The 14,700-nt window shown below is 37.3% G+C and overlaps 1 protein-coding gene across 2 annotated transcripts in view; it reads left to right on the top strand.

The window, feature by feature from the left end:
- Positions 1–14,700, top strand: part of SCFD1 (sec1 family domain containing 1) — a 105,336-nt gene that overhangs the window by 20,511 nt on the left and 70,125 nt on the right. For both annotated transcript variants that reach the window (XM_075926991.2, XM_075926990.2), the window contains exons 10-11: positions 5,125–5,224; positions 14,335–14,474. In XM_075926991.2, the coding sequence (XP_075783106.1) occupies positions 5,125–5,224; positions 14,335–14,474 (240 nt within the window). The remainder of the gene's footprint in view (positions 1–5,124; positions 5,225–14,334; positions 14,475–14,700) is intronic.

Below are 14,700 nucleotides of genomic sequence, written 5' to 3'. Positions count from 1 at the left end.
ATAAGTGAGAGATAAAAAGGCATCTTTCAAAAAGTGGAAGTAAAATCCTACTGAGGAAAATAGAAAGTTGCATAAACACTGCCAAATTAAGTATAAAAATTTAATAAGAAAAACCAAAAAGGAATTTGAAGAACAGCTAGCCAAAAATTCAATAGGTAATAACAAAATGTTTTTAAGTAAATCAGAAACAAGAAGCCTGCTAAACAACCAGTGATAAAGATGATAAAGTCATTGCGGAGAAACTAAATGAATTCTTTGCTTCAGTCTTTATGGCTGAGGATGTTAGGGAGATTCCCAAACGTGATCCATCTTTTGTAGGTGACAAATCTGAGGAATTGTCACAGATTGAAGTGTTAGATGAGGTTTTGGAATTAATTGATAAACTTAAGAGTAACAAGTCACCGGAACCAGATGGCATTCACCTAAGAGTTCTGAAAGAACTCAAATGTGAAATTGCAGAACTATTAGCTATGGTTTGTAACCTGTCCTTTAAAACAGATTCTTCACCCAATGACTGGAAGATAGCTAATGTAATGCCAATCCACTAGAGGCAATCCTGGCAATTACAGACCGGTAAGTCTAACGTCAGTACCAGGCAAATTAGTAGAAACAATAGTAAAGAATATAATTGTCAGACACAAGAAGAACATAAATTGTTGGACAAAAGTCAACATGGATTCTGTAAAGTGAAATCATGTCTTACTAATCCTATTAGAGTTCTTTGAAGGGGTCAACAAATATGTGGACAAGGGGGATCCAGTGGATATAGTGTACTTCGATTTCCAGAAAGCCTTTGACAAGGTCCCTCACCAAAGGCTCTTATGTAAATTAAGTTGTCATGGGATAAGAGGGAAGATCCTTTCATGGATTGAGAACTGGTTAAAAGACCGGAAACAAAGGGTAGGAATAAATTGTAAATTTTCAGAATGGAGAGGGGTAACTAGTGGTGTTCTCCAAGGGTCAGTCCTAGGACCAATCCTATTCAGCTTATTCATAAATTATCTGGAGAAAAGGGATAAACAGTGAGGTGGCAAATTTGCAGACCATACTAAACTGCTCAAGATAGTTTAAGACCAGAGCAGATGTTATGTTTAAAAGAAGCACACAGGATCTTTTTCAGGGGGATAAGCCACATTTATTGACAATATAACAAAGTAGCATATGCATTTACACACAAACACACATCCTGCTGATGGAATAGTTACCAATCTGTTGCTCAGCCCAACCTGTTGGCCAGATAGGTTGGGTGCAAGGAAGGAGCCGGGTTCGTGTCAGTCCGGACTGATGCCCCTCTTGGTCTTGATCTTAGCAGGACAGAATCCGAAGAATCATACAAGACACCCCATCCTTTATAGGACTTTCCTTTCATGCAATTCTATGCATTTTGCCTCATCAGGCCTTAATCAGTCATTCAGCATCACAATCAATTTTCCTAGGACATGTGCTTATCAGGAAGAAGTTGTTCTCACAGTCATATATTGACAACTCCTCCGGGGTGTTGCCCTTCTTGTGAAAGTTGTTATTGGTTCCCTGTCAAAGGGAGGTTGCCATTAACGTCAGGGTTAGTTGATTCTGCTCCGGTCCAATTTCCATCTTCAAAGTATTCAACTTAATTGATGATTTGTTTGGTGCCTGACTGACTTTCCAGCCCCTCCTCTGACCATTTGGACACGCAGTGGCCTTCACACTTATCTCTCCTAAAACATTGTCTCTCATATTCACACAAACAATAAGTTTACAGAATTGCAGCATGGAACAAAGGGGTATTTCTAGCCACTTTTACAAAGTCTTTCAACATTAAACTTCTTTTTAACACTAACATCACAATATATTACAATATTCCATCCTTTCACTTTAACATGCTAACATCAAACAGAGCTGGAGCGAAGTTAACAAAGCTGCCTAGCCCTGTCTGAGGCCTACATCTTGTATTTAAGTTTAATACAAACCTTTTGTTATAACGTACCTTTATTATAACTGACTTATTAGTTACAAAATTCCAATTCCAGTGCTACACAATCGGTGAAGAACTTCTAAAAGTTCTCACAAAACTAAGTGATTGGGCAACAAAATGGCAAATGAAATGTAATGTGAATAAATGTAAGGTAATGCATACTGGAAAAAATAACCTCAACTATACATATAGCATGATTGGCGCTAATTTAGCTACAGCTAATCAGGAAAGAGATCTTGGAGTCATCGTGGATAGTTCTCTGAAGACGTCCACTTAGTGTGCAGCAGCAGTCAAAAAAGCAAACGGGATGTTGGGAACCATTAAAAAAGGGATAGAGAATAAGGTGGAGAATATCTTACTGCTCTTATATGAATCCATAATACGCCTACATCTGAAAATACAGATGTGTACAGATGTGGTCTCCTCATCTCAAAAGAGATATACAGGCATTAGAAAAAGTTCAGAGAAGGGCAACTAAAATGATGAGTGTTTTGGAATGGGTCCCATATGAGGAGAGATTAAAGAGACTAGAACTTTTCAGCTTGGAGAAGAGGAGACTAAGGTGGATATGATAAAGGTATATAAAATCATGAATGGTATGGAGAAAATAGGGAAAAGTTATTTACTTATTTCAATATATAACAACTAGGGACCACTAAATGAAATGAACGGGCAGCAGGTTTAAAACAAATAAAAGGAAGTTCTTCTTCACACAGTGCATAGTCAATCTGTGGAACTCCTTGCCTCTTGAAGACTAGGACTATAACAGGGTTTAAAAGAGAACTAGATAACCTCCACGAATTTAAGTCCATTAATGACATTTAGCCAGGATGGGTAAGGAATGGTGTCCCTAGCCTCTGTTTGTCAGGGGTTGGAGACGGATGGCAGGAGAGAGATTGCTTGATCATTACCTGTTTGGTTCACTCCCTCTGGGGCACCTGGCATTGGCCACTGTCAGCAGACAGGATACTGGGCTGGATGGGCCATTGGTCTGACCCAATATGGCTATTCTTACGTTCTTTTGCTTTTTGTTTGGAAATAATGACTGTTACATCACTTACATTGTTGAAAAGGATGTGAAAGGTGCTGAAGTCTCCTTTTCAGAAATAGGAACAAACACCTGTTTAGGAGTTTAAATCTACCTAAGCACTTTTGATAATTTTAGTCTGAGAGCTTGAGTATAACCATTTTGACAATGTATGAGTAAAAGTCATACACTCTTTGGCTGTGTCTAGACTGCATCCCTTTTCCGTAAAAGGGATGCAAATTAGACACATCACAATTGCAAATGAAGCGGGGATTTAAATCCCCCCTGCTTCATTTGAATAAACATGGCTGCCGCTTTTTTCCAGCTCGGAGCATTGCCGGAAAAAAGCACCAGTCTAGACGCGGATCTTTCGGAAAATAAAGCCTTTTCCGAAAGATCCTTTATTCCTTATTTTAAGATGAATAAGGGATCTTTCGAAAGATCCGCATCTAGACTGGTGCTTTTTTCTGGCAAAGCTCCGACCCGGAAAAAAGCGGCAGCCACATTTATGCAAATGAAGCAGGGGGATTTAAATCCCCGCTTCATTTGCAATTGCAATGTGTCTAATTTGCATTCCTTTTACGGAAAAGGGATGCACTCTAGACACAGCCTTTTTGGCTTCATATATAAATCAAACAGGAGAGTTGATGTCATGGCCCCCTGAGAGAGACTGCAGATGTGAGTTCCTTTATGGAGTGTGGGGGCTAGAAATCTTTTTATCCATTCACTTCACCGCTTTCTTTCTGTGGATGAGTCAGTGGTTTCAGAAGCCACTGATTAATCTAATATAATCATCCTGAATATTTATTGTCCATTGGTAGATGGTGATTATAACCGGTTGATACCATTACAGCCTCTATTCAATAATCAGTCATCAATCCCTGCGACTAAGCTATTAACTAACAAGGCTGGTTGTTACTGGATATTTGATTTGGATTTAACAATTGTGTGTGGTAGCTCTTTAGTTAGTACAGAGTGTGAGAGTTGATTTATCACATCAGACCACTAGTCTGTCTAATCAGTATCCAATTTTTAGCAGTGGACAGCCTCAACATGCTTCAGAGAAAGGTGAAATATACTCTGTAATAGAAAATTATGAAATAATCTGCCTATACAGAAAGTTTCTTTTTAATACCTATCTTTTAGGATTTGGTTTTTGCTTTGAAAAATGAAGCTTTATATATCTTTGGGATTTTAAATGGATTATTAGAATATTAATTTAACTTGGTCTTTTTTTTTTAATATTGCTGAATTTTTTTTGTCTGAATCTTATGTTTGTGAATTATCTCAGTCATTTTATCCTAAGACTAAATCTCTAAAGTTGTAAATTCAGCACAGTAGTATGCACAATTTGCACAATAATATTTAAAGCAGTGATACTCAGGCTCCTGAGCTGCAAGTGGCTCTTTAATGTGTCTCCTGTGCCACTTTGCAGTACATGGCATTAAAACAGTGTGATTTAATTAGTAAAAGTATTCTGATTATTTAATATGTTAACCAGTTGTAACTGATAAAATCATAATACGTGGTCAGTCATTTTGATGTGAGGAATAATATATGTAAACTGAATACTTCCCCTATCGTAGTATCAGAGGGGTAGCCGTGTTAGTCTGAATCTGCAAAAGTGGCGAGGAGTCCTGTGGCACCTATTAGACTAACTGAAGTGTAGGAGAATAAGCTTTCTTGGGCAAAGACCCACTTCGTCAGATGCATCTTCAGTTAGTCTATAAGGTGCCACAGGACTCCTCGCCACTTTTGCAGATTCAGACTAGGAGTCCTGTGGTACCTTATAGACTAACTGAAGTGTAGGAGAATAAGCTTTCGTGGGCAAAGACCCACTTCATCAGATGCATCTGACGAAGTGCGTCTTTGCCCACGAAAGCTTATTCTCCTACGCTTAAGTTAGTCTATAAGGTGCCACAGGACTCCTCGCCGCTTTCCCCTATCATATTGTTTAAATTTGAATATGTACTGTAGTAATGTTGATTGCTAATTTGACTGCTGAACCACTAAGGTCTCAGTATGATTTTAAGGAGACCGGCAGTGTAGAAAACTCCAAATGCTATCTGATATTTCTGAAGAGTCTGAGAGACTCTTCTGAATGTGTATAAAGTGTTACTGACACAGTGTCTTTTATTTACAGCTTCCAAAGGCCTTTGTTAGTCCTTGTTGACAGAAACATAGATATAGCAACTCCTCTACACCATACTTGGACATATCAGGCCTTAGTGCATGATGTACTGGTAAGAGAATAAATTTCATTTTTACCATTGAAAGTACAATTGCAGTTTATTCTTAGATTTAGTGCAAATCCTTAATCAAAATCTAAGATTTATTGTGAATGGTTGGGAGTTTTGATGTTGCAGGACCTTTTTAAACATTTAACATTTAAAATGTGGCTCTGGTTATTAAGATACTGGTAATTGAGTTATGCAGGGCTATTTTTCAGAAGTTTGTAATTTCATACTTTTTGTGTAAGCTCTTTCTCTTAATGAAAAAAAAAGTCATAAATCAGATCTAAGTTTTGTCACTGATTTTCTTTTTCATCACTTTCTAGCATAAGAATACCTGAAGTTTGTTCTTTAATTATCATATACACAAATCTTATGTTTCAGAAAGACAGCCATGCTAGTCTGTAACTGAAAAAACTTAAACAATGAATAGTCATGTAGCAAGTTAGAAACTAACAAAAAAAAGTAGATGATATCATGAGCGTTAATGGGCACAACTTCTTCTGTTCTTTCATTCCATCTACAAAGACACATTCTTATAACACTAAATTGTGATGATAGGAAGTGGCTGCTATCTTGCTGTTTGGATGTTTTATGAAATTAACAAATTATTGTTGTTTGATTCTATCTATTCTGAAATGTAAATATTTTATACTATTTTTTAAGTTTTAAAATAGATCTTGGTATCAGTTTGAGTTTTCAAGAGGTTTATTTCTTTACCATTCTACTCCACAAGATGGTGCAGATGGCCTATATAGAGAAATATCATCTGGTAAATGAACTTGCCTAGAGAACTTTTATAAATATTTATTTTGTTTTGAAAGTCTTACGGAACTTAGAACATTTACTTTTGCTACAGCTGATTTTATAAAACAACTTGCAATGAAAGCTTTTTTTGGGTACATGCTTCTATAAACTACCGACTGATCTAATATGTCTTAGAACTCCATTATTAATGGGGAAAATTATATGCAACCCACTTCCTAATTCAGTTGCGTGTTATTTTTGGAAATTCATTTGTATGGAAGGTAATCTTGTTACTAAATTGAGAAATAAATATAGACATAGAAATATAGATACATAAGTTTAACTGAACAGAAAAATATCAGGCAGAATATCAGTTCATTTTAACATGAGTTAAAATGAATTATTTGTGATTTTTTTGTGTAACTTCTCTGAGAGTGTTTTGTATTTGTTACTGAGGTTGTGATATGCACCTTCTGTCTGTAGTCATGATAAATTGCAGTATACATGCCTACATGCCCAGATACTGAGAGTTATAGACTGGTATATGCAATTTCTAAAAATTGTCGTCACCACATTTTTTTAATCATTTAAAATCTTTTTCATCGAATTCTACTGTGCACAGAGAATTGTGCATGATCTGTGTATGTTGCATGTGCGCTTTTCAGCTGATGGATAGTAACTATCTTTATGAGACTGAAGGATTGTTTATAAACATCAGCATATTTTAAATGTGCACCTTTTTAAAAATGATGCCTAGTTTGTATCATGAGCACCCCTTGGAAGCATGAGTGATTTCTAGTTTCCTATCAGGGGAAAGTTTAATTTCAAAACAGGCGCAGTATCCAGTTGAAAAAAAATGTGTGTCAAGCTCTTCATAGAATGAGCACAACATTTTATGAAATGTCTAGAATTACTTTGTTGAAAGGACCCTAAGCTGTAACAGGAACATAGTTACCAAGTTGATGATTACATAAATTGTACTTTCAGATAAATCAGTTTTCATTTCACTCTCAACTACAGGAGCCTAGGGAATCTGCTGGATGGTAATCTAAAGGCCAGCTTAACCACAAATCTGAGTGTGTTGTCTGTTTAGGTAATAATAAACCTGATGTTACAAATAAACAGGCTCATCTGAAGTGTTCTATACTGGTGAAAATCTATTCTAGTTGAGGGTGTCGGGAGATTAGTGTGCCGTGTGCGTGTATGTATCAGGGCAAGTTCTGATTGAATAAACAACCTAGGAGTGGGAAACTTTAGAGTAATTGGTAAGCTGCTAAAGTAATCCCAGAGAGGGACCCGTTGAACAGCAATGGTATGTGAATTTTCTGCTAATGAAGTAATCGTTCTCTCCCTTTTTCCTTTAATTTATTCACTCATATGAAGTTGTCCATCAGAATAATGTTTTTATGGAAACCATGAGCAAAGGCCTTATACGAATGTGTAGAGATAATGTATTAATATAACCTCTTAATCCCCATGCCTGATTCTAAATTTTCATTATTCATGTTAATTACATACTAAGAGAGCCTCTCCATACACAGACTGCATCTAGAGAAACAACACAAAATGTATCTAGTCTCAGTAACCTAATGTTTGTTCTTGGTGTTAGCAGTCTGAGACTTCAATTCATGCTCTTGTTCTCTGATATGACAACAGCCAAATAGAATACATATATTATGGATAAGAACGACTTTCCCTTTCCCTTTTATTCTTAAGAAAAAGTAGTGAACTTTTACTATTACACCAGTAATATGAGTGCAACTAACAATATTTTTAGTGAAGGTTTGGGGAGCTTTAGAGTGCCTTCTTCCTAAAACAGGAACAAGCTTCATTCAGTGTTTTAGCCTTTAAAATATCTTTAATTGCAGTGGGAAGAGAAGAGAGGGCATACACAACCTCTTCTTTTTTTTAAATCTGAAGACACATGGATAATACCTGCAGCCAGAGGGACTAGAGTTTGGCTAAAGTTCTCCCAGATCACTTCCTTCCCATTTAGGCAGCTGTTTCTTTTTCCATGTTATGCCCACCAATTGTCCTTATTCCCCAAAATCAACAGGTATTAAAATGTGTTTTCTGATCATCTTTCCTATTTAAATTGGGGGGAGTGTCTTTCTCTGCCCGCTGAAATGTTCTTGGAGGTCTGTGTTATCTTATCTTCCTTTTGATGCAGGTATTTAGATGGGGGGTTTATCTTGTGTTTCTGACATTCACAATACCCAGTAAGTAAAGGGAACCCGGAACAGCTAGTTTCCCTCATGCCACCTCTGAATCCTGCTGCTCTGTTAAAAGAGAACAGTAAGCCCAAAGACTAAGCCACTTTTTATAGCCCACACAATTTAGTAGCCATGCTCACAAATGCACACTTGGGATGTAAGTGTGTAGCTGTTTACACGATTAAATGATAAGCCTGGGCTTATCCGTTAATCTTAACAAGTAAACGCTGCCCCCTTGCTGCCTCTGTATCATAGGCAGCAAGGGGGGAGGTGGGACCCAGTGCCATGGGGAGCTGGCTTTTAAGCTCTCTGAATTTGCCAGATCTGTGGAGCCTCCGCACCGCCTCCCCTCCTCCCCCTCTCTCCCTCTGGTATCCCACAGTGGCAGCAGCATGGGAGGGTAAGAGGGAGTCAGTGTCAACTTAAAAGCCAGCTCCTCATGAGCACCGCAGATAGAGAGGAAGCGGTGTGGGGAATGGGAGGCAAGCAGAAGCTGGTACACAAGAGAAGCGGCTTTCAAGCCGGCTCCCCATGCATATCGGCTTCTATGGAACCACCTGCTCCCATGCTGCTGCCTCTTTATCAGAGGCAGCAGAGGTAGGCAGGCGAGAACTGGTGATTGTGGGATTTCTGACTTAAAAGCCAGCTCACTGTGAGCACCGACTCTTGCCTCCTCCCCCACCCCACCCCACCCCACCCCTAGTATGTAAACGTGTAACTACTAAAATTTCATCAGTTACACGTTTACACAATTACTCACTAGTTAACATTCCTAATGCACACCCAATAAGCCCAAACATCACTCTGACTCAAACATACAGTTTAGGTTTCAATGTGAAATAATGGAAGCAGCTGCAACCATAATAGAGTTCTTTTTGTTTAGATTATTGACAGATTCAGTACTAGTAGGTAGATATGGATAGATGAGTGACTATTATTATTATGCAAAAGCAACCAGGAGTCCTGTGACACCTTATAGACTAACACATGTATTGGAGCATAAGCTTTCGTGGGCAAAGACCCACTTTGTCAGATGCATGTAGTGGAATTTTCAAGAGGCAGGATTAACCTCATTATCTCTAGCCTTATTCTGGCCTGCATATTTATACCTTGTCGCTTTTGCAGATCCAGACTAACACGGCTACCCCTCTGATAATTATCACCACAATCATGAAGTTAGATAAGCAACATGGCTACGTCTACATTGGCCCCTTCTCCGGAAGAGGCATGTTAATTTCCAACTTCAGAATAGGGAAATCCGCGGGGGATTTAAATATCCCCCGCGGGATTTAAATAAACATGGCCGCCGCTTTTTTTCCGGCTTGGGGAAAAGCCGGAACAAAGCGTCTAGACTGGCGCGATCCTCCGGAATAAAGCCCTTTTCCGGAGGATCTCTTATTCTTACACTTTGAAGTAGGAATAAGAGATCCTCCGGAAAAGGGCTTTATTCCGGAGGATCACGCCAGTCTAGATGCTTTTTTCCAGCTTTTCCGCAAGCCGGAAAAAAAGTGGCGGCCATGTTTATTTAAATCCCCCGCGGATTTCCCTGTTCTGAAGCTGGAAATTAACATGCCTCTTCCGGAGAAGGGGCCAATGTAGACGTAGCCCATATGTATGCATAGGTGTCTATTTAGACGGCATTTGTTGCAGGAATGGAACCATAGTGATTAAAATATTAAGAAAATGAGCCATAAAAATGGGCTTTGAGAATGAATTGTATCTATAAAAAAATTGGAAGGAAACGTATTCAAGCGTTATGGATACTGAGGCCAGTTGAGGTGAAATTAGGTGAAAATAGAAGTATAAACTTACAAAATCTGTTCTGTAACTCCAGGACACATGGTTCTCATAAATTAATTCTTCACAGCTTTCCTTAATTGTACTTTAATTTCTGAAAGAATATCTAGTTATATAGTATAATTTCTGCAAATCTGTAATGTAATTTACATGAAAAATATACAAAAATATGAAGATGTTTTAATACAATCAGTCTGGTCCCTATAACAAATGCCTATTTTTTTAAAAAGCATAATATGTTCTTAAGAGAGAATTAGAAATAACATCTTCCATGTAGACTACAGTCTGTTTATAACATGGCACACTGAAGATAAAAATATTATAACAGCTATTTAGATGAAAACAAAAGTAAATAAGATGGTAACACAGGAAAAAAATGTTCCTTTGTTCCAGTAATGTGTGATGGATAGAGAATATTGGCTAGTGAATGATTAATGCCAAGTTACAATTATTTTAGAATTCTTGTTTAAAACACTTGAAACTAATTCTTTGGAAAGTATTTGAATAAGAAATTGATTGTTTTGTGTTGTGTTTTTGGTTCACAGCAAAGATGTGATTGTTTTTGAACAAAACAGAGAGTATATTTATCTTTGTAAATGTCAGATAGAGTCCTAGAAAGCGAGGAATAGGGAAATTTGCTAATGAAGTGGATTGGTCTGTTCCATTAGGATCACCAGGAAAAATGGAGTTTCAGAAAAAGGCTCAAGGGTTTGCTTGATTTTTGTTTTTCAGCAGAGATCCCTGTAGTTAATAGTTAACTTTGGTCAGTTTTCCTCTGTAAACTATTTTTGTGTATGTTGTAAAAGAGAGACTGATTTAAAAAAGTTTTTTGTTTTCCTTTGTAGTACATGTCAGTTTCTTCTTGCAGCAAGTATGTGAAGAACTTGCAGAGGCAAACAGCTTAGAATTACTTCAAGATCTCTATTCCAAACAGGCACAAAAATAAATGACAGAAGAGAAATTGAAAAAAGAAGGAACTCAGAGTTAGCAAATGCGGGCTTTACAAATGGAATAGGAAGGAAATGCAGAGACTAGAAGATGAAGTAGAAAGGGAAAGAGAAAGATGTGCTATGGTGGTGGAGTTAGAGAAATGCTGATTTTTTTTTTTATTTCCCATACAGAATAAAAAGCCAGATCACAAGATTAATTCTTCTTGTTCACATGTTACCTTTTCCAGTATAATTAAAACTACTCTTTCCAAAAGTCATTAATCTTCTTTTAACACGCAAGGCTACAATCATTCTCTGTGTCCCGGTCTCTGTTCAGGTATTTTATACCAAGTGGAACAGCTTTACCATGAAAGACTGACACGCCCAACCTAGACTGCCCTTTAGCCTAGTTGTCAGGGCATTCACTAGACAATGGGAGGCTCAAGTTCATGGCCTTGCTCGAATAACTCTTTATTTAGCTACCGTGGAACAACTTTAACAGGAGAGATTGAGGCACCTGCATCATACTGCCACAATGATAAGGGCACTATACTTCAGTATGGGAAACCCAAATCCCTTCTCCACATCAGGTGGAGAAGGAAATTGAACCCACTTGAAAACGCTAATGCTGCTTTTATTGAAAGTTATAATAGAGGTGGTGGTTCCCTTCATTTCCTTCGCTTTTATGGCTTTTACTTTTAGGTCAAACAAAAGGTGTTGATGAACTCCAAAGGATTTTTATTGACTTTTGATTCACTGGAATATTTTGGAATTTTTTATTTCGTTTAGAGGTGAATGTAAAACAGACATTCCTTGACAAAGGGTCCCATTGTTTGTAAACAACTGTCACCTCAGACTTGTAAAAACAAACATGTATTTTGCAGGATATTTATCCATAATGGATATCATCTGAGGTGCTATAGAAAGCTTGTAATTTGTCAAAACTCATAATCCTTGAAGGATGTATGTAAGGATAATATTTAAGGGATAACATGTTGATACTGAAAGTATGCTTTACAGAATAAGGGCTTGTCTACACTTAAAAATCAGCTGTGCTACTGTAGCACTTCAGAGAAGATATTACCTACCCCAGTGGAGGGCTTCTCCTGTTGGTGTAAGTAATTCACCTCACTGAAATGCCATACCTAGGTCACATTGACGTAGTGCTGCCTACCTCCAGAGGTAGGTAAGTTTAACTGTGGTGTTCAGGAGAGCTGTGTAGCTTACCAACCTAACTTCTGAGTGTGGACCAGGCCTTAGAGTACGTGCCTTAGAAGTGACAGAACTTGGGGATGGCCCATCCAAGCGAGCAATTTGTTATTCCTTCCTAATAAGCCACTGAGGGTAGTGCAAGGCTCAGTTTGACTAGCTTTGCCTCTTCCAGAACTTTGAATGAAAAACCATCAGAGGAACCAACAAATAATTGAAACACATTAGAATCAAAACAAAGAAACCAGCCAGGTTTGCAATAAACTAAATTTTAGGGTGGGAAATCTATGGCTTTATAAAGGAAAGATCATTACTGATAAATGTTGGCCCAGGATTATGTTTTATGATTTGTATTGTAATCCTAGGTTTCTACCACTGTCTCATTTTTAGTTAAATCTTTATTCTTAAGTCTATTTTTGTTTTATCATAAGTTCTGTGTGGTTAGCGGAGTGGTTGTTTAAAGTAAAACTGGTAAACTGGGTCACACTGGTGGATCTGAGATTGGGGGCAGTAAATCTGGGATTTCTTAGAGTGGCCTGTTTCAAGGACTGGATGTCACAGGGGAATGATTTAAAGGGACTTTCAGATTGGGATGCACCTGTTAATATTCAAGGCAAAGTTAGGGCTGGCATAGCCCAGAGGTGAGTGCTAGAGTGGCTAAAAAGTTAGTTCTGTTGAGAAGTTGGCATGCAACAGCCATAAGAAAAACTCCTTCTTTCCAAAAGCAGGGCATGATAAGGTGACTTAAAGACATAGGCACTCAAGAACTGTGGCAGTGAACTCAATTTTTTTTCAGATTTGCCAACAAATTGAAAGTTGTTTGCACAATTGTATTTTCAAAGCATCAAATGTTCATAGTGAATTATTCCAAAATAAGTCTGCTAACTTTCCAAAAGTATTCAAAGACATTACTTCTCATTGAAGACAAAACAGCAAAACAAAATTAAAATATGTATAAAAGGATATTTAACTTTTAAAAGTTAACACTAGTATCTCAAACTTGTTCTAAACAAAAATTAAAATTAACTTTCTTTTTTTTCTAGTTATTTTTCTAAGTTAGTGTTTGATGACTGAGTCTTTATTCTGGTATTTTAATGTTCAACTGTGACAAGAAAACTTACTGACTAAATTACCAGTTACATCATTTTTAAATACTAATCATGGTTTCTTTAACATATACAGGGGGAAAGATTATTTGTAATTGCTGGTGAAGTACCACATTTCTTTGAATTACATCATGCTAACTGAGACCATCCAATTTATGGTATAGCTGTAATTTTAATGTAAAAAGTTTGTGCAAGTACCTTTATATAAATCAGATTAATAAAATACAGGCATTCAAAGGGCAGATGCCTGGAACTGCACACACATGTGCAGAGTTTTATAATTTGAATCTAGTCATTTTGACTGAATTGTCCTCATTGTGCCTGACTAGTAGCTATTGAGACTAAGGTCTCTGAATAGAATAGGTGAGATGTGAGCAGCAGCAAGCATTCATTTTCACACTGGCAGGCCATTATAGCTCAACAGTGTTCTGACAAGACTTTTAAGGTATGACAAGGCAGTTCATTCTCCATGCCCATTTTGATCGTGAACTTTCTGTAGGGAGTGAGTGTGCTCATGTGCTACCGACATTGTCTACTTCCACCTCATCAAACAGGGACAAGCCATTCAGACATCATAGTCACTGCAGAGATGCCATACGAGCAAGGGAATGGAGAATGAGTTACAAGAGGCTTTGTGGGAAAATGCCAGCTGTGTCCTCTGAATGACATCTGTAGTTTGGGGGCTAGAATCTCTCCTGTTTCCATACCGACTATTCAAACAGAATAAACTGTTGAAAATATTGTGTGTAACCCTAGAATTTTCCTCCCAGTGATCACATCTGGGCCCGTCTTGTGGGGCTTTTTGCAGCATGGAAAAACTAATGGGTCACAACTCACAGTTTGAGAATTGCTGTACTAGAATAAATAGTAAAATAAAATATTTGCTCACTGGAGTAGATTTTTAAAGTATAATCTTTCTTTAAAGAAAAAAAATTATACACACACCTAGAGATTTTCACAGAGGCTTTGAAATGTCTGTTTCATTTTGAAGATCTATCTCAGGAGTTCAAAATAAATAATACGCAAAGGTCTTCTAGTTATGTAGGTTAATGGTAAAAATACTTTTGATTATCAATGTTGATAGAAATTGTGAATGTTTAATTAAGATTACCCTTTTCTAGGATTTCCACTTGAACAGAGTTAATCTAGAAGAATCCTCAGGAATGGAAAATTCTCCAGCAGGGGCTAGACCAAAGAAAAAGAATAAAAAATCATATGACTTAACTCCAGCTGATAAATTTTGGCAAAAGCATAAAGGCAGGTGAGCTGAACAATTCCAGATATTATATGTAAATGAATCTGTTTCTACTGAATAATTACCCTTAACATACTAATATTTTTTCCATGTCTTTGAAGAAGTGTGATAGAGCATTTGTGCAAATGGGAGTTGTAAGCCACATTACTCTACGCAAAGAAGTCTGTGTATTTTCATAAAATTAGGTATGTCTGGTATAGTTCAATCTATGTAAATAGTGTAAAGAAATTAA

Source organism: Pelodiscus sinensis, chromosome 5 (genome assembly GCF_052426305.1).
Source record: "Pelodiscus sinensis isolate ZL-2025 chromosome 5, ASM5242630v1, whole genome shotgun sequence".
Classification (NCBI taxonomy): Eukaryota; Metazoa; Chordata; order Testudines; family Trionychidae; genus Pelodiscus; species Pelodiscus sinensis.
The sequence above is the reverse complement of the archived record's forward strand: the minus strand, read 5'-3'. Positions and strand labels throughout refer to the sequence as shown.